This window comes from Macrotis lagotis, chromosome X (assembly GCF_037893015.1).
Source record: "Macrotis lagotis isolate mMagLag1 chromosome X, bilby.v1.9.chrom.fasta, whole genome shotgun sequence".
In the NCBI taxonomy this organism is placed as follows: Eukaryota; Metazoa; Chordata; class Mammalia; order Peramelemorphia; family Peramelidae; genus Macrotis; species Macrotis lagotis.
The window spans coordinates 155431479-155448229 of record NC_133666.1 but is presented as its reverse complement, the minus strand read 5'-3'; the positions used below and the strand labels follow the sequence as shown (position 1 = coordinate 155448229).

The 16751-nt window shown below is 35.6% G+C and overlaps 1 protein-coding gene across 1 annotated transcript in view; it reads left to right on the top strand.

Moving 5' to 3' along the window:
- The window catches only part of PRDM6 (PR/SET domain 6), a 163886-nt gene extending 148659 nt beyond the window's left edge, over window positions 1-15227 (top strand). Inside the window, 1 exon segment of the mRNA XM_074200585.1 lies at window positions 6621-15227. Coding sequence (XP_074056686.1) covers window positions 6621-6735 — 115 coding nt within the window. The 3' untranslated portion in view covers window positions 6736-15227.
- The last annotated feature ends 1524 nt before the right edge of the window (window positions 15228-16751 follow it).

The following is a 16751-nucleotide window of genomic DNA, read 5'->3' as shown; positions in this document are numbered from 1 at the left end:
GCTGTTGCAGACCAGAAACTCATCTGATATTTAGGAAGTTTCTGGAGTAGCTGAGATATTAAATGACTGGCCCTTTTTTATACAATTAATATGTGTCAGAATTAAGACAGGCTGGCCCTCTGTCTACTAAGCTATGCTGTCTCTATATGTGTATATTTATGCATATGTACAAGTACATATTTGTAAAATTATATTTCTTTTCAATTTGTTTGGGTAAGGGGTCTTCAGTATAGGGCAGCAGGTGAAAAAAATGTTAATTTTTCTTAGGAAGCTTTTACTATCAAGTGATTTTTCAAAAGTTGATGAGGATTGTAGAAAGAAAAACAAAAAATGAAAATCGAAAACCTAGGTAACTAACCAGGGATGAGAATGAAGGTCAAGAGGTCTGAATTCCTTTTATTGCTTTGCTATAACTTTGCAGTCTAACAAACATCAACTTTTACTAAAGTACACAGTTCTCAACTCATAAGCATATTGTGGTAGAGGCATTCTATAAACAGTAAAGCTCCATAAAATGTGTCATTATTATTATTATTAATTATACATTGTAGGTCTTGGATATTGATTATAGTATCCAAACCTGACCCTAAACAGTAGTCTCAAGAATGAATAGGAATTTAACAAAAATGAAAAGATCAGAGCAAAGACCTTAGTTTATTTTGCAAGTATGTAGACCTAAGAGGTCATGGGGAACTAACTAGTCATATAACTATTTAGGAATTTATTTCTCTGCAAGTCAGAGAAAATGTGTACTAAAGACAATGTTCTCTCTCTCTCTTCAGTCTAACTGGGCAAACCTCAAAATATTCCACATGGTTTGTTTGATGCCTACCTTGTGCTTTTGCATTTGTAATATGTAGCCAGGCTATACATTTATTCAAAGAAATGTTCTTCATCTCTATCTTGGTTTCAAAAGGAAATAACTTACATTAATATTTTATATCTTAAATATTTGGTTCAAACATTAGAGGTAAATAAATAAACTTGCATTGAGTTACTACCTACGTGTTTGCTGGGCCCTTGGCCCAGGGCTAGATGTAGTTTTCAATTCAGTTTGATGCATATGTTGTATAGATTTAACATTCTTGGAGTTTCCCTTTTGAATTATAAAAATATCACACTTTTCCCCCCTTCTTTCTAGTGTGAGGCAAATCCTAAACCATCTTAGATAGTAAGGAAGCTCTTAATATTCTGTAAATATAACTTTTTAGCCTTCCCACCATTGAACTTTCCATTAACAATCAGTGAATTATGAATTCACTTTTAACACTTATACTAAGATGATATTGTAAAATAAGTTGGTACAAAACATTTCACTGCAAGAGTTTGTCTTACAAACGTAGAAGGGAAGAGTGGGCTTAAGTTTAGAGTATGATGGGAGTGAGATATGTGGATAGGATACCTATGTGGTAAGGAGGACCTCCTAATTCTTGGAACCAGAGGTCCTTTTTCTCTTTGTAGGGCATTCATGCAACTTTTATTGAGTGCAGCTATTTACTGGACAGTTGATCAGCAAACTCCCAAGATTTCTTTCTTTCTTAAGTTCATAGCCATCACTTATCTCTATCATGAGAGGTTAGGTTTTCTGAAGTTACCTCTTCTCTTGGGTAACTATGTCTCCATATTTGTGTTTTTCTTAGTCTATCAGATGAATGTACTGTTAGCTACTGGTTCAATAGCTTCAAAGAAATAGTCTTTCTTGCTTTCTTATACAGGTTACAAGACACTGCTAAGCCTAGAATCCTCCTACTCCCAAATTGTTGAACATGTGAAATGGATTTGTTTTTATCTTCAGGTCCCAGAGGCATGACTCATTCTCTTAACCAATCACAATACTTCCCTCTTGAGAGAGTAGTTTGCAGCTGATAAATGGGTCATAGTAGAGATTAAGCTGTTTTTTTAACATTAAAACCTAATCAGAGCTATTGATTGATTCTGTTTACCTCAAGTGAGATGTCTTGACCTTAATAAAATTAATTGAGATGTGTGTGCATGTGTGCCTCCCTGAGGTCATGTATATGTGTGTGTGTGTGTGTGTGTATGTGAGGGGTAGATTGCCACCACTTTTTACCCCTTATAAAATAATTACAAACATTTACCTACTTGCTATTCCATGAACAAGATACTCCATCTCTTGGCTCCAGGCATTTTCTCTGACTGTCTTATAATACTTGAATGTTTTCCCCTCTTCATTTCTGCCTTCTGCTTTCCCAACTTCCCTTAGTTTCCAGTTAAAATCCTATCTTCTACTAGAAGAAGCATCTTAATTCTAGTGTCTTCACTCTTTTAATTATTTCCTCTTTTCCTGTATGTAGTTTGTATATATTATTTGCTTATTGTCTCTCTTATTAGAGTGTAAGCTCTTTGAGGGCAGATGCCTCTTTTTTGGTACCCCCAGTGCTTAACACAATGTCTGATACACCATAGACAATAAATGTTTATAGACTAACTGAAACTGAACAACCACCCACTTAAGTGAAGAATGAAGTCAAATCTAGTCTTATTTATGACCTTCAAGCTGATATCAGTTTTAGAACTTTGTGGATTTATGATAGACTTTCTGTTTTCATGTCAAACTTTCTGGTTTCACTGTCAAAAACTCTGCCATCTGCAAACCAATCTAAAACATGAAATACATCTTTCACATACCATTCTTGTCTATGGAGTGCACAAGGGAAAATTCAAGAACATGCTATTCCCTCCAGCAATTTTCCCATTAACCTCATCTTTTCCTCTTCATTCCATCACACTGGTAAGAAAATTGATCAGGATTAAATTGTCAGTCCAGGTCTATATTTTTACCTATAGTTTTCACTGTGTCTACTTTTGAACTCATGAAATAATATCAAAAAAAGAGATGTGTTTCATCAACTCATGAACTCCCAAGGGCATCTTAGAACCATCTCTAACAGGAGAGATTGTTAAAATTTCAGGACTTTGGACTAGTATTTGCACTTTGGAAATCAGTGAGCTTTATAAATTTTTATTTATTGCAGTCTTTTGTTCCTTGGTTTGTACTTATGGAAATGATGGAGAAAATGCCAGTAATGCAAATTAAACTTAAAGTGTGGCATAAGTATTTTTTTTCTGGAGAGTCAGTTGTTAAACATTTACTAGGTTACCCCTAAGAGAGCATCTAACCTGAGCATTTTCTTTCATGTAAAAAGATCACAACTTCCTTTTACTGTGCAGATTTGTGTTGTAAAATATTTATTAGATCACTGATTTTGTTAATACCCCTAAGAAGATGAATCTGTCATAAAACAAATTAAATCAACAACTTGTTCTACTCATCTGCTCACTTTATAAGGGAGCAGACCTGAAGAATACACTAGAGGATTTTTTTTTAGCAATGTGCTCCCTGTAAAATAGTTATATCTTGAGAATTACTATATTTTCTTTGCATATGCATACTTAGGAAGGAATTTTGGAAATTTGAAATTTAGGAAGGAAGAAGGAAGGAAAGAAAGCAGAGAGGGAGAAAAAGAGAGAGGAAGGAAAGAAATGGTTATTAAGGACTTAGTATGTGAAATCTTGTTATACTAAGCACTTGAAATAAAAAGACCTACCCTGCTTATGCTCTAATATAGGACATACCACATATAAAGATATGGGTGGTCAGGAAAGGGTGAAATAATAGGCAGAGTGAGTAAAGCCATAGTGAAATCAATTGACTCACCTTTTTTTCCAGAAGCAATTATTAATGTTGATTTGATTAATATCCTCATAGCAAAAGGAAGATGGGTCAAAGAACAAATGTAGGGAAGCACGGAAGGAAGATGGCAGTGGAACTTAGTCAGATGGTTGGAACTGGCTTCCTTTCCTTAGACAGCACAACCCCAGCATAGGAACTGGAGGTTCATTTGGGTGATTGCAATATCAGGGTGGCATGACAAGAAGATGGCAGTGAAGTGTCTTTGGGGGGTCGAATCTGGCTGGATTCTGTATCCAGCTCTCAAATTAGCATGACCCCAGGATAGAAGTAAGTTGAACTTACACTTGAGAAAAATCTAAAGCTACTTGTATTGAGTTTCCCCATCTGTAAAATGAGGAGGTTAGTATAGATCTGGCATTCTTAAATTTCTTCCAGAGGTGTGTTGAAATCTAACCAACTTGTGAATGGATTGTTAAAATTTCAGTGTAAGCATTTACACCTCAGAAATTGACAAATGCAATAAATCAGGACTTGATTTATTCTTTTGCTGAAGAAAGGGATGTACAAAATATTAAAAATACAAATTAAACTTAAAAGCATGTATTCAAACATTTTCCCCTCTGGTTGGCCAATTGTTAAATATTTACCCTCCCCTTTACAGTGGCTGTCTGTGAACTTGTATGGGAAAAATATTACATCTTTATTTCAATTGGTTTCCTTTATTATCCTATGTATTTTACTTTATGAAGTAAAGTTTACTTACAAAGGTTATTCTAAATAAGATCTATAGGTTTCATAAGACTGTCACATGGGTCCACAAATCACACCCTAAAAGGCTTAGAACTACTGAATTAGATGATCTCTGAGGTCCCAGCCAGCCAACATTTGTAGAAGTGGTTTTTCTACTGTTCATAGTCTTAAAAAGTATGTCTAGGTATTTACTCACATGGTTTCTTCCATGTGTGTTATCTTGAACATCTTACTCCATAAACACTCTATATTCAAACCCACAGTATTGGAAAACCAAAATCCCAGGTTAGGCATGGTGCTATGCTTCATAATTGTCCAAGCTAATCCTCTCACTGAAATTGATTCAAGTGCCTTCATGATAAAAAGGAATATAATAATTTGAAAGTTTGTCAAGCAATGAAAGGTAGTATATTTTGACACACTAATCCAGTAACTAATCAGTTTTCTAATAAACAATCAGCAATACACTAATGTGTCATCAGCACTTCAGAAGCTCTGGAGGGAGGATGATCTTCACAGAGACGTTAATGAATACACCCAAAATCATTAAGTGATCAATACTTCTGAGTTATTTTCATTGAGCTGATAGGTCTGATACATTAAAGCTGACATTCTACATTTGTCAAGATCACAGTGCAGTTTTTAACAGTGAAGCAGGCTGCTAAAAATAAGCCTCGAAAGACAATCAAAGAAACACAACTTATACACACTTGACAGGCTCAGCAGGTGCAGGGACCCTGATGAATGAATACGTAATCTAAGAACTCTAACTCTCAAATACACAATTCCTCATTAAAGGTTATGTAAAAATTTCAGAACTATGTACAAATTCTTGGTCTAAATTTCACAAATAATAAATTTGGTGGCAGAATATCTATAATTTAGAGAGGAGTAGAAAGTAAACTGATCTGTATTGTTTGTTTCAGTCTCTGGTAGTGGATGAGGAATGTCTGAATTCATCATGATGACTCTACTTTTGAGATTTTCATTCACAGGGAAGATAACACATGGCATCAGAAAACAGGGGTAACTTCAAGAACAAGGATTTTAGGATAATGGATAGTAGAAAAAATTCCCTTTAGCTTATTTTTCTCTGAAGATTTGGAAAAGGAAATTATGAACATGAAAGAGTGCTGCTAAAAGTGGAGGATAGACAATCCTGATAATCAGTTATGCACATGAACAAGAAGTAGCACTGTTCACCTTGGTAGCCCAGGTGATAGCTGACTGCCCATAATATCGCTTCTTTGTGTATAAAAATAATTACATCTGTTGCTGGGCTTCAGTTTTTGGAGACAAACAAATATAAGTATATATGTATATACATCTAGATATATATGTGATTGTGTTTATACACATATATACATATCTATATATACATTTGTATACATGTATATGAATATATATATATATATATATATATATATATATTTAAGTGAGTGAACATAGATCTATGTTGCTCACTGCTATGGGATCCCACCAATTCTAGATGACTTACTTCAATTAGGGATTGGAGACATTGTGAAGAAGAGGAACCTCAATTTTCAATCCATCATTTGTTCTCTGGATTTCTTGGGGCAGGTGAACTGACTCTAAGGGGCCCATTGTTTTGGCTTTTTTTTAAAAAAAAGCCTTAGCATATATAAATGCTTAATTTTTGCCCAAAGTAAAGTTGGGCTATGTTAACATGAGCAACTGTACAAAAAGCAACGAATCTCCTTCAGCACCACAAACAAATGCTGTTTCCTCTTGTTTCCAAACTAAGAGATGATCACCCCGGGGCTCCTGTACTCACAGAAGTTGAAATCCTGATTTTAAATTAGCAGAAGGTGAAATTCTATTTGTCATCAATTTCTTCTTGGGGTTACAGAGCAGAAAACTGCAGACAAGCTACTTCTTTGATGGCTCACTCCTAAAAATCTCTTTTTGTTCTTTATCTATTTGAACTGACAGTGATCAGAGCTACAGCAGGACAGGCCTCTCTGGAGAAATCACCTTCCCCCTGCCTATTGACAGATCCCTCTGTTCTGAATCAGACAGGCCTTGTCCCATCATAGGCATCAAGGCCTTGGAAGGAGCCACCAATTAAACCTCTTGAGCCGGTAAAATCTGAAGCCACTTTGGAGTGTCTGTTCTGATTAGGCAGGATGAGACAAAGCCCATCACCCCCCAGGAGCAGCTCCCTGGTCTCAATTTTCTCTCTTGCCTCCACCAGGTGCGAGAGGTGTGAGAGGAGCTTCACGCAGGCCACCCAGCTGAGTCGACACCAGCGGATGCCCAATGAGTGCAAGCCAATAACAGAGAGCCCAGAATCAATTGAAGTGGATTAACTGATTGACTGGTTGGAATTAAACTGCAAGGAAAGTCATGATTAAATGTCACGGACACTTAAGCAAAACCAAAGATTTCCTCTGAGCAACTTTCAATCAGCCCCAGAAAACCAAAAGCAGTAATAAAATAAGTAAGATGTTAAGAGATATTGATCCTGGCATGGAAGTGAGACCAGGAAAGAAATTATTTATTTATGACTAGGGATGAGACTCATTTCAGTGGACAAGTAACCTGGGACAGCTAGCATTCCTAGTCCCATCATGTATTTGCTTTATTTCTAAAAGCTTTTAAAAGAATTGTTATTTAGAACCAAAGTGAGGAATCTTATGGGTTCTTCTGCCCACAGTTTGAGAATCCACATGGACCTATTTCTCACTATACGTTTTTTAGTGGCATGACTCAATGGACCCAGATGTAAATTTCTTTCTGTTGGCTCATTTTGGTTTGGCTTGGTACTGGCTGTGATAGCAGTTGCAATACCTGAAGGGGGCCTCTGGAAATAGGTGCAAGAACCTTTACTAAGCAGTGCTAACTTCAGATCATAGTACATTTCATTTCTGTGGTTTCCATGCTCACCCCTTCCACACACCCCTTACAAGGTTCCATTCACTCAACAGCCTGGTCTTGTGGCAGGAGAGCACAGAAGAGGAAGAAAATGATGTAAAATTCAAAGGTGGGAGAGTGGGAAAGGAACAGAGGAATTATTTTTGTCAAGATATTGTTGACAATGTGGGCATTTTAAAACTGCAGGGCTTCATAAAAACAGTATTATTGTTCCAAATCAACTAGTAAAGGGAATTGGTTTTCAGTAATACTTTAGCTTATAAAACTCTGAAATAAAGTTTGTCAATGTGAAGCCAAATGTCCAATATTAGGTTTCAAGTATTTCCTTAATTGTTACAGAATTCTAGTTGATGCAAAGCTTGACCATCAAATCTTTCATTATTTCTTCTGATTCTTTCTTCCTTCTGTGGAGGTCTTGGATTACTTTCTTATTTATTCACTGAGTTCTGGAGCTTGGGTTTAACCCCTAAAAATAAACAATACATAGAGAGAATAGATCTTTGAGAGTGCTATGTTAAACCATAGAGATCAGAGCTGTACAGAATAGCTCATTTTATTAATGGGAACTTTTTGACGAATTCCTGTCTCCTCACTAATTCTCTTCCAGACTGATAGGTTAGAAGGAGAAAACCCTGTTGACAAAATTTCACAATTTTTGTTTGAGAGTAAGGTAGTCCTGCATCCCAGGGACACAAGTTTAATTCCCTCTGTAAAAGATCTGTGGCCACTGTCCTTTGGGATCCAAGAAGCAGGGTCAAATCCAACCATCATAACACTTGCTCAAACTCCCAGCTTGGTACCAGTTCCTCAGTCTGAATCTTTTCCCAGGGATTCTCTTAACTGTAGAAACCTCTTGTTTATAGCATTTCTATATCACACGCTATTGGAACATCTGGCATTTCTATGACTAATACTATATGACTAGCTCTCTATTTTCATCACTATATAGAAACATATTGCATTGTGTTCAATTGATTTTTAAAGGGATAGAGAATGACATGTTCACCCTGAATAATGCTTTCATTTCCTCAATAATAAAGACTTTTTTTTCATTTTATTTCCCCAATTCTATCTAATCCCTTCCTCCCTTCATGAATTTCCATATTTACAATAGGATAATAGGGTTACAACTTGGCTCCTATTAAGTGTTGAGTTCTTAAGAAAGTTTTCTATAGTTTTTAATCTGCTACAGGAAAGGTTATCTAATTTGGACATCTTATTCACAAACTTAAATCACCCAAATTCTTCCAAATATTCTCTTGCTGTCCTTTTTCTTGTTTAAAAAATTATTCTAGGCATTAACTTCTCATAGAATTGAAGAAAAAATGTGTATTGCCCATTGAAGGTGTTGGGAATTTTTATTAACTTGCATAAACATGGAAAGAATAGTAGAACAGATGTCTAGAGGTTAATTCAATGCTTGTAAGACACTAAGGCTAACAAATGAGCAAGAATTCCATAATTTGAGGATGGCATTTTTATATATACTTTTTGAAGAGATAATTAGAGTGGAAGGGCCTCAAATGAATGTTTCTCAGATTTTTTTAGTTAGATACATTTGATTCAGCTACCCAAGCTTCTCTCATATGAATTCTGCTCTCTAAATTCTAAAAAAAAAGAGAAACCTTTCCTTTTCTCTTGGATCATAAATTCTGGAAAGGAAAAAAGGAGTTTCAATTATAATTGACCCAACAACCCAGATGTCTATGCTAGCTGATGTTGAACACACATGGGATACTGCAGGTGCTTTCATTCAACATAACATTCCGATCTTACCTATTTTTCCCTCTTTGATTATTAAAAGAAAAATTTGGCATGTATTTGCCCTCAAATTTGGCAAGGAAGTATTTTCTGTCTGAACAAATAGGAAATAGAAAGGCATAATTTTCCAGGCATATGGGGACACTTGCAGTTTTAACTCTGCCAAGAATCCCACAGAAGTCTGTAAACAATGCCAGGTCTAACTCAGACAAAATGAAGCAAAGAATTAAGATAATTCCTGAGATAATTCAAGCTTAAAACAATATCATCTGAAATGAACAGGGTCTTGCATAGTAGCAAAAGTTTAACAATGTTTTCTATATAGATAATTAAGACTAATTAAAAGGTTCACTTTAAATATTCAGACACTGGTTTCATTTCTTTACTCCTTGAAATGGACAGTGTAGGAACACAGAAGGAGAATGTGTTGGCTTCCACAGGTAGTGATTTTTTCCTTTGAACCTGTGATGTCATCAGCAGAGAGAATTCCTAGTGTGGCTATTTACTAATGAACAGGTATGAAAAGAAAACTAAAACCTCTACATACCAAAGGAAGAAGATAATTGATATGGAACGTCATATTGCTAATGTGGAATACATCTGTCTCATGCCTCTCCCAGCAGGCAGTAAGCTTTATCAATTTATCCTTACTATTAACCTATACTGAAATACAAAGAGAACAGTATATTCTATCAATATATAGTATATACTGCCTCTTCTTCACTTACCACTCAATCAAGAAAATTTTGAAAATATTTGTAAGGCAAAGAGAATATGGGTATGATAGGAATTGTATTGAGTAATCCCAGTTTAAAGAAGCAGTATTGAACATTCCCTTCTTGAGTATTTAAGCATTTTTTTCTAAGGATGTATTTTAGTTTACTATTATTAGTATGAGATTGGGTTCTATCACCCCAAGGTTGGAAGAGCAATGATCAATCATAGATCCTAGTCCCATGACTAACCAGCATGGAAAGTTTCTGACCTGAGTCATTTTATCTCTTTTCTGACCTGAGCCACTTTGTCATTGTTCAAGTAGCCTGGTCACCACCTTATGGGTACTAAACTTAGTGTGGTCACCCGATCACATTTAACCTTACTGCAATTGGGAACTCCCAAATTCAAGCAAACCACCAGCCTCGGTCTCCTCAGTAACAGGGATTATAGCCTATAACATCAGTCTCCTGGTAAACATCTATTTTAGGATTTATACTATAAACTCCTCCTTCCATAGCCCCACATAGGAGAGGTGACAAGTTATTCTGCTGTTACAATTTTATGACATCATTCAGTTAAACCAGTATCTAACACTATGATGTTAGCCATAACACCATATAGGGATATGAGAAATTCTATCCATGTTCTCACCTTCCAGGAATGCACAAACTAATATCTTCTTCTACTTTGACTCAACCCATCCCATTCCAACTCATTCTTTTAAAGAAGTCTGAGATTATCATCCCACTAGTTTCCCTTCATTTGTTCATTTAATGAAGCAACGTTTTCGACACTCCTACAACAAAGAAACAAAATTATTCATATGTTTGTATTCTGGGAAAAGGAGTATTTTCATTCTAGACAAGTGACTATTTGCATGACTATTCAGTTCGTTTGGGTTCAAGAGGTCAGGGATATTCCTCATATGTGGAGAACAGAGGAGAGAACAAATCTCTTCTCATTTGATTAGACAGAATCCTTTAAAGAATGAATTACTACTCATAATCAGATTGGCTTTGACTTGCCTGTGTAGACTGAATCTTGGAAATAATGCCAAAAAGTCAGCAAGCTGCTAGTTAGAGGGAGAAGAGGATAAGTACCTGGATAGGTTTGACTTGCTTTCTGAGTGACATATTGTGGTAACAGCAGAATACTTTCTCAGTTTGTGACTATGTCGATCTAATTCTATCAGAGCTGCCTGTCTCCAGGGGAATAGTCTCTGATTGTGTCTGGGGCCATTTTTTGAGGATCTTTTTGCTCTGATAGTACAGAAGATAAATACAAATTATGGTTTAAATTTTTTTAAATTGCTACCATAAGAATTCCTTGTGTACCCTGAAGAGATTTAGTTCTTCTTTGTCACTCTGCACTGGCTGACATCATTAAAAGATGTTTACTTGTACTTTGTTCCTGGGATTCCTAACTTAAGAAACTGACAGCAGGATAAAGGGCATCATTACTGCTATGCAACAGCTCTATAAACAAAGAAACAGAAAATTCTCCTTCACAAATCTGCAAAATGATCAACTCTCCATTTCTCTTCAAACCCTGTGTAATCCTTTCTTTAAGGAAAAACAAGTTATCTGTATTTTAGAAATATAGCAATATGATAGAGCCATTTAAAGATACAGAATGTCTAGGGGGAAAAGATTAGTAAGCAACCTCTGGATCTGAAGAAAAATTTTCAGAAAAAAAATGGCTTTGGCTTCCTTCCTTAGTTTGGATTTAATTTGACTTTTCACAGGCTTCTCTTCTTCCTGATGTGAAATGCTAAGAGATAAGGAAAAACCAGACCTGCTCTAGGTGATAAGAGAAGGCTCCAGAAAGCTATGGGATTTTCCACATTAGGTTAAGAGATTTGGAGAAACTGGAAGAAATGTGAATTCTGAAACATTAATCGACGCAAGATTTAATCTTTTGAGATTTGTCCATCACCATCATTTATCTGAATTTGCTAAAAAAAAGAGACAAAATTACTTGTCATAAAGAGCTTGATCATTTGAGATTATATCCTCCCATTCTTCAAGTCAGTTATGAGATACAAGCCTATAGAGAGAGGACAAGCTGGTTTCTCTTCTCTTTCAGAACATCTATGGAGAGCTGCCCTAAATATGCCTCCCATAATGCTACTCATGGGCTTAGCACTTAACACCAAAAATTTCATCTTTATCTTTTTAGAACTATATGATCACAAAAGAACAAAGGAACAGGTTTGGCACCAGGAACTAATGAAGATATATTAGAGCCCCCTTATGAGTAAACATAAGCACACTTCTTCAGCTGGACTCCAGTGAATGCTTTGCCTGTTACTGGGTCTCCACTTTGTTAAGTGCTGAAAAGACGAATCAAAGGAAACTGAAAGTTGATGTTTCTTTAGTAAGCTGGTACCTGCTGTGGCACATTTTAGCATTTAGCAGTTTCTTCCATTTCCTTCCCAAATGCCTTTCTCAGTAATCAGTTAAAGAAAGAAAATTCACTCTTCTCAAAGTCATAAATACACCTTATAATTGAGAACAGTGTGTTTTGTTGTTTTGTTTTGTTTTGTTTTGTCTGTTTTTAATTACCAGACACAGGTGCAATTTATTTATGAAGTATGCTTAAGGAAAGAAAATTACTCTTAAAATGGATGTCATCATAGTTGATAATTTTTAAATCTTAGATTCATGCTGCCTGCCAATAATCTCAGACTTCATATTATGATACATGTGGTATCTGCAACCATGCATTTCAAAAACATAATGAGAATTGGACAACCAGGACTGTGCCAAAATTGTTCCAAATTCTGAAGTCATTGTAGAGGGGGAAGTGAGCTTAGCATTTGGTTACTGAGAATAATACTTAAAATAGAAAGCTACTAGATAGACTTCTTTATTTCTTGGTGCCCCAACCAGGTAAGATCCCTCTACCATCTGGTTTTTATTCTTTTTGGGCTTCTTGCTCCAGGCAAGGTTTTTTGGTAACTTGCCCTGGATTCAAAAATGACTAGTTATAGCTGTAATGTAAACAAAGTAGTAACTACAATTCCCTACTAAAAGGAAAACCCAGTCAGAATGCTAGGTTGCAGTTCAGATGACTAAGTAGATGGTAACAGATTTTACTGGAGGATAGCCAGCACAAAAACTGGAATTGAAAAGTATTGACAATTAAAACACATCCTGACTCTGGCTAAACCCAGTCTGCTTTCTTTCTTCTGCTCTAAATGTTGTGAATCCCTCTTCCCATCCCTTCTCAAAATCAATGAAATTATTTTGTAGTTATATCCAGTAAAAATATAGGTTTATATGGTGGTGAACAGCAATGTTATATGTGATTAACATAACAAATTTATTAAAGCAGTCAGGTTTAATGGGATTAAGATGGAGTAATTATAATCCTAGATTAGGTTGTAAAAGAGAAAAACACTGGATTCCACAGATTTTGGGGTATCATCCAATGGACATACTCTAGGATTTTTGAAAACACACTTTTAATGGCATTAAAAAGAGACTCCAAACTGGTTTGATCATAAGGCAAGTGCATTTCATATTTATTTAAATATATTATTATTATTTTCTACCTAAATTATAGAAATTTAAGTCTGAGATTGAACTATTTGCTATAGCTACTATATATGGGATCCTAGTTTCTGATAGGAATTAGATTTGATAACTTCTGAGCTTCCTTCCAATTTTGGGTTTCCAGAATTCAAGGACTTCCCACAAAGGATCTGAATATATTGTCTCAATGTGGTACAAGCTTTTTAATATGTCAGTAAAATGCTAGGTCACTTTTTTGCATTTGCAATGGTCTTCTTTCCTTCCATGAACTATGAACACCTATCACTTTGGTGTTTTATTGAAAATTTCTCTCCATAAATTCCAGCAGCAGAAGAAGAATTTTTGGTATTTCCATATCTATTTCAGCATATCCTTTGGGGGGGCATATGCATAAAAGAACACTCATTTTAAAAAATGCCCATTGTCAAAAACTAGCAGGTGATTTGAATTGGAAGGAACCTTGGAGGCCAATTAGTGCAGACACTTAATTTTATATGTGAATAAACTGAAGTCTCTAAAGAAAATGACTTCCCCAAAGTCATACAGTTAGTTGTAAATGATAGACTCAGAATTTGAACCAAGACCCATTGGTTCCAAATACAACCTACTAACAAAACTATTGTACTATGCAGAATATAGTGGTTACCAACTTGGTAAATTTGTCTTTTTAAACAACTTCATATCAATTCTTCTTTCATGAACAATGAAACAGAACATTCTAGGGCATTATCCCTTCCATGGGAAATAGCATGAAAGGACAAAAATGAAATCTACCAGGTATAAAAATGAATTTATCTAAATTGTGACCCTCACCTCAGATCCTTTTACTACACACTTTAATGGACAAAATCTCATGGGTTTGAACACCCATTTGATATACCGAGGCTGGATTAGGGAAGTACCCCGTTAGATATGATTTAGCTGTATGAAAATTGCTTAACCGCTCTGTGCCTCAAATAATTACTTGGGATTGAACTCTGAAATCTGTTTGTATCTTTCTCTTAAATCCTCCATAGAGGACCCACCCAATATGCTGTAGACCAGAGATGTTAAACTCAAATCTTACCTGCTGCAAGGGGGCCTACAAAACTCCCAAGTTAAAATGTGAGAAATATTTAATAAAAATACAATGCAACATAGATAATGTTAATTTGTGGTTTTCTATGTCAATACAGAGTCAACAGAAAAAGACACCACTGTAACCAATCTTCCTCTGGCTCTTTTAACATCTGGAGGGTAGCATAGTAATACCTTAAATGTTGATGCAAAATTTTGCTTCTGGGAGAGCAGAATTAGCTTGAAATCTGATATCATCAAACTTTTCTCATTCTTTAACAGGACCTAATTACCTATTACCAATTCTTAACCTCTTCTGATGTCCAAATGGCAGTAAGATGAAAGCAGACATGGTTTTTTAAAAAACCATTTATTACTAGTTTCTGTAAGGTGCTTGTCTTAAGCTTACTACAGTTTCATTTTTTATTGAACTCCCAAATATATCTTCAATGAACTCATATAAAAGCAAAAATCAGTTAAGGACATTGTTGGGTTTTTTGTTCTGCTTTGGGGTGGGGTTTGGAAATTTTTGACACAAATAGTCAATCAGGAAGGTGCAAATACTCTCCATTAGCTGGTGCATATTGTGTGTACAGTTTGCTGTAAAGGTTGTCTGTTGTAATAAGAATAATTATTATACTGTAATTAGAAGAGTAAACAGCTTGCTCACATTTTTTACTTCATAAAATTGCATCTTTTTAAAAAATGCCAAGGACCAACTAAGTCATGCATGTAGCTGTGTTCTTGTGATATAATCTTCAAAGAATACATTGTGTTTAAATGAAAAAAAAACAGGGACATGTTTCAAGAGAAATGACAAAAAATGTAAATATATTTGATTAATAAAATATTTCTATGTGACGTGGTCCAATCTCAGGTTTTATCTTTCTAATCCCACAAAGCAGTTTTCTAAGTGCATAAAACTCAGAGAATTTTTTTGTTTGTCAGATTCAGAGAATACCCTCTGTTATCTATTATTATAGAGTTTTTCTTGTTGTTGTTCTGTTAGGTAAAAATGCCCAAATTTGAAAGGCACTCCATCTAGTGGCCCAGAGAAAGATATTAAGGTTCAAATTGAGTCGCTAACTGAGCTCTCTTACTCTTAGAAATAAGAAAAGAACAACAACAAAAAAAAAACAAAAAACAAAAACCTTTGCCGGGTTCTATGAATTTCCCCTCTATCTTTTGCTGGTTTCAATGCTCTTGAAAGCTAAGATTAGTTATGTCAGTTTTCTCTTATTACATTTATTACACTTAAAAAAAGGGAAAAACCCCCCCGCCACTCAACTCTGAGAAAAATATGAGTTAGTGTTGGCTTAAAAGTTATATGATCTTTTAGAAAAGCATAAAACAACTATGGTAGGATGAATGTGGAAAACTAATATACATAAGAAAATAGACAGGTAATTGGCCAGCAGGTTGCCTGCTGTTTTCCTAGTGGTGTGACTAGTCAGTCACCCCCAGCACAGGGCTGCTTGTCCCAAATCCTTGAAACAAGTGTCCTGCTGCTTCTATCCTATGTATAATCTGTCACCTATTAATGAGATACAAATATTGCTGTGGAAAAACACACAATTCGTCTAAAAGTAGGGAATCTCTGGAACTATGACCTGGATCGGACTGGGGGTGGGGAGGAAAAGGTGTTGAGGATAGTGATCAGATACCAGAGGACCTCTTGAGTTCCACTTCCCAGGTAAAAAAAAATGACTTACTGGAGAGGATCCATCAATAGCATCCCCCCCTCAGTATTTAGAATTTTTCCAAACAAGATGTTTATTTCAAAAGGATCATCAGCTCTTTTTTCTTTTTTTTTTTTTTTTTTTGTGCAAGGCAGTGGGTCTAAGTGGCTTGCCGAAGGCCACACAGCTAGGTAATTATTGTCTGAGGTCAGATTTGAACTCAGGTACTCCTGACTCGAGGACCAGTGCTCTATCCACTGTGCCACCTAGCCTCCCCAGGATCATCAGTTCTAACAGAGAGCAATGTCCCTGTGAGAGATACTTGTATGCACATATGTGCCTGCATGTGATATGTAATGTAAGCATAGTAGATAACTGACTTCTCTTCCTTTCAGTTTTGTTTCAAATACAAAAACATACACAAACACATCAACACATAAACACATACTCTATCAACATGGACAAGGATTAATAACAATCAAGGAGGAGCTGAGATGATTTTATACCCTTCATCTAGCTTTAACCCTGGGCAGCCTAATTGATTTTAGTTAATTTTTAATTAATTAAATTAATATATTATTTGATTCATTTGCACAAGGTTGTTTTTTTTTTTTTTTTTTTAAGAAAAATCAGGGTATTTATGTAGTTTAGTCATTTGGTAGTGCTGGACTGTCTGTGACCTCAGCTCACTTGGGGTTTTTT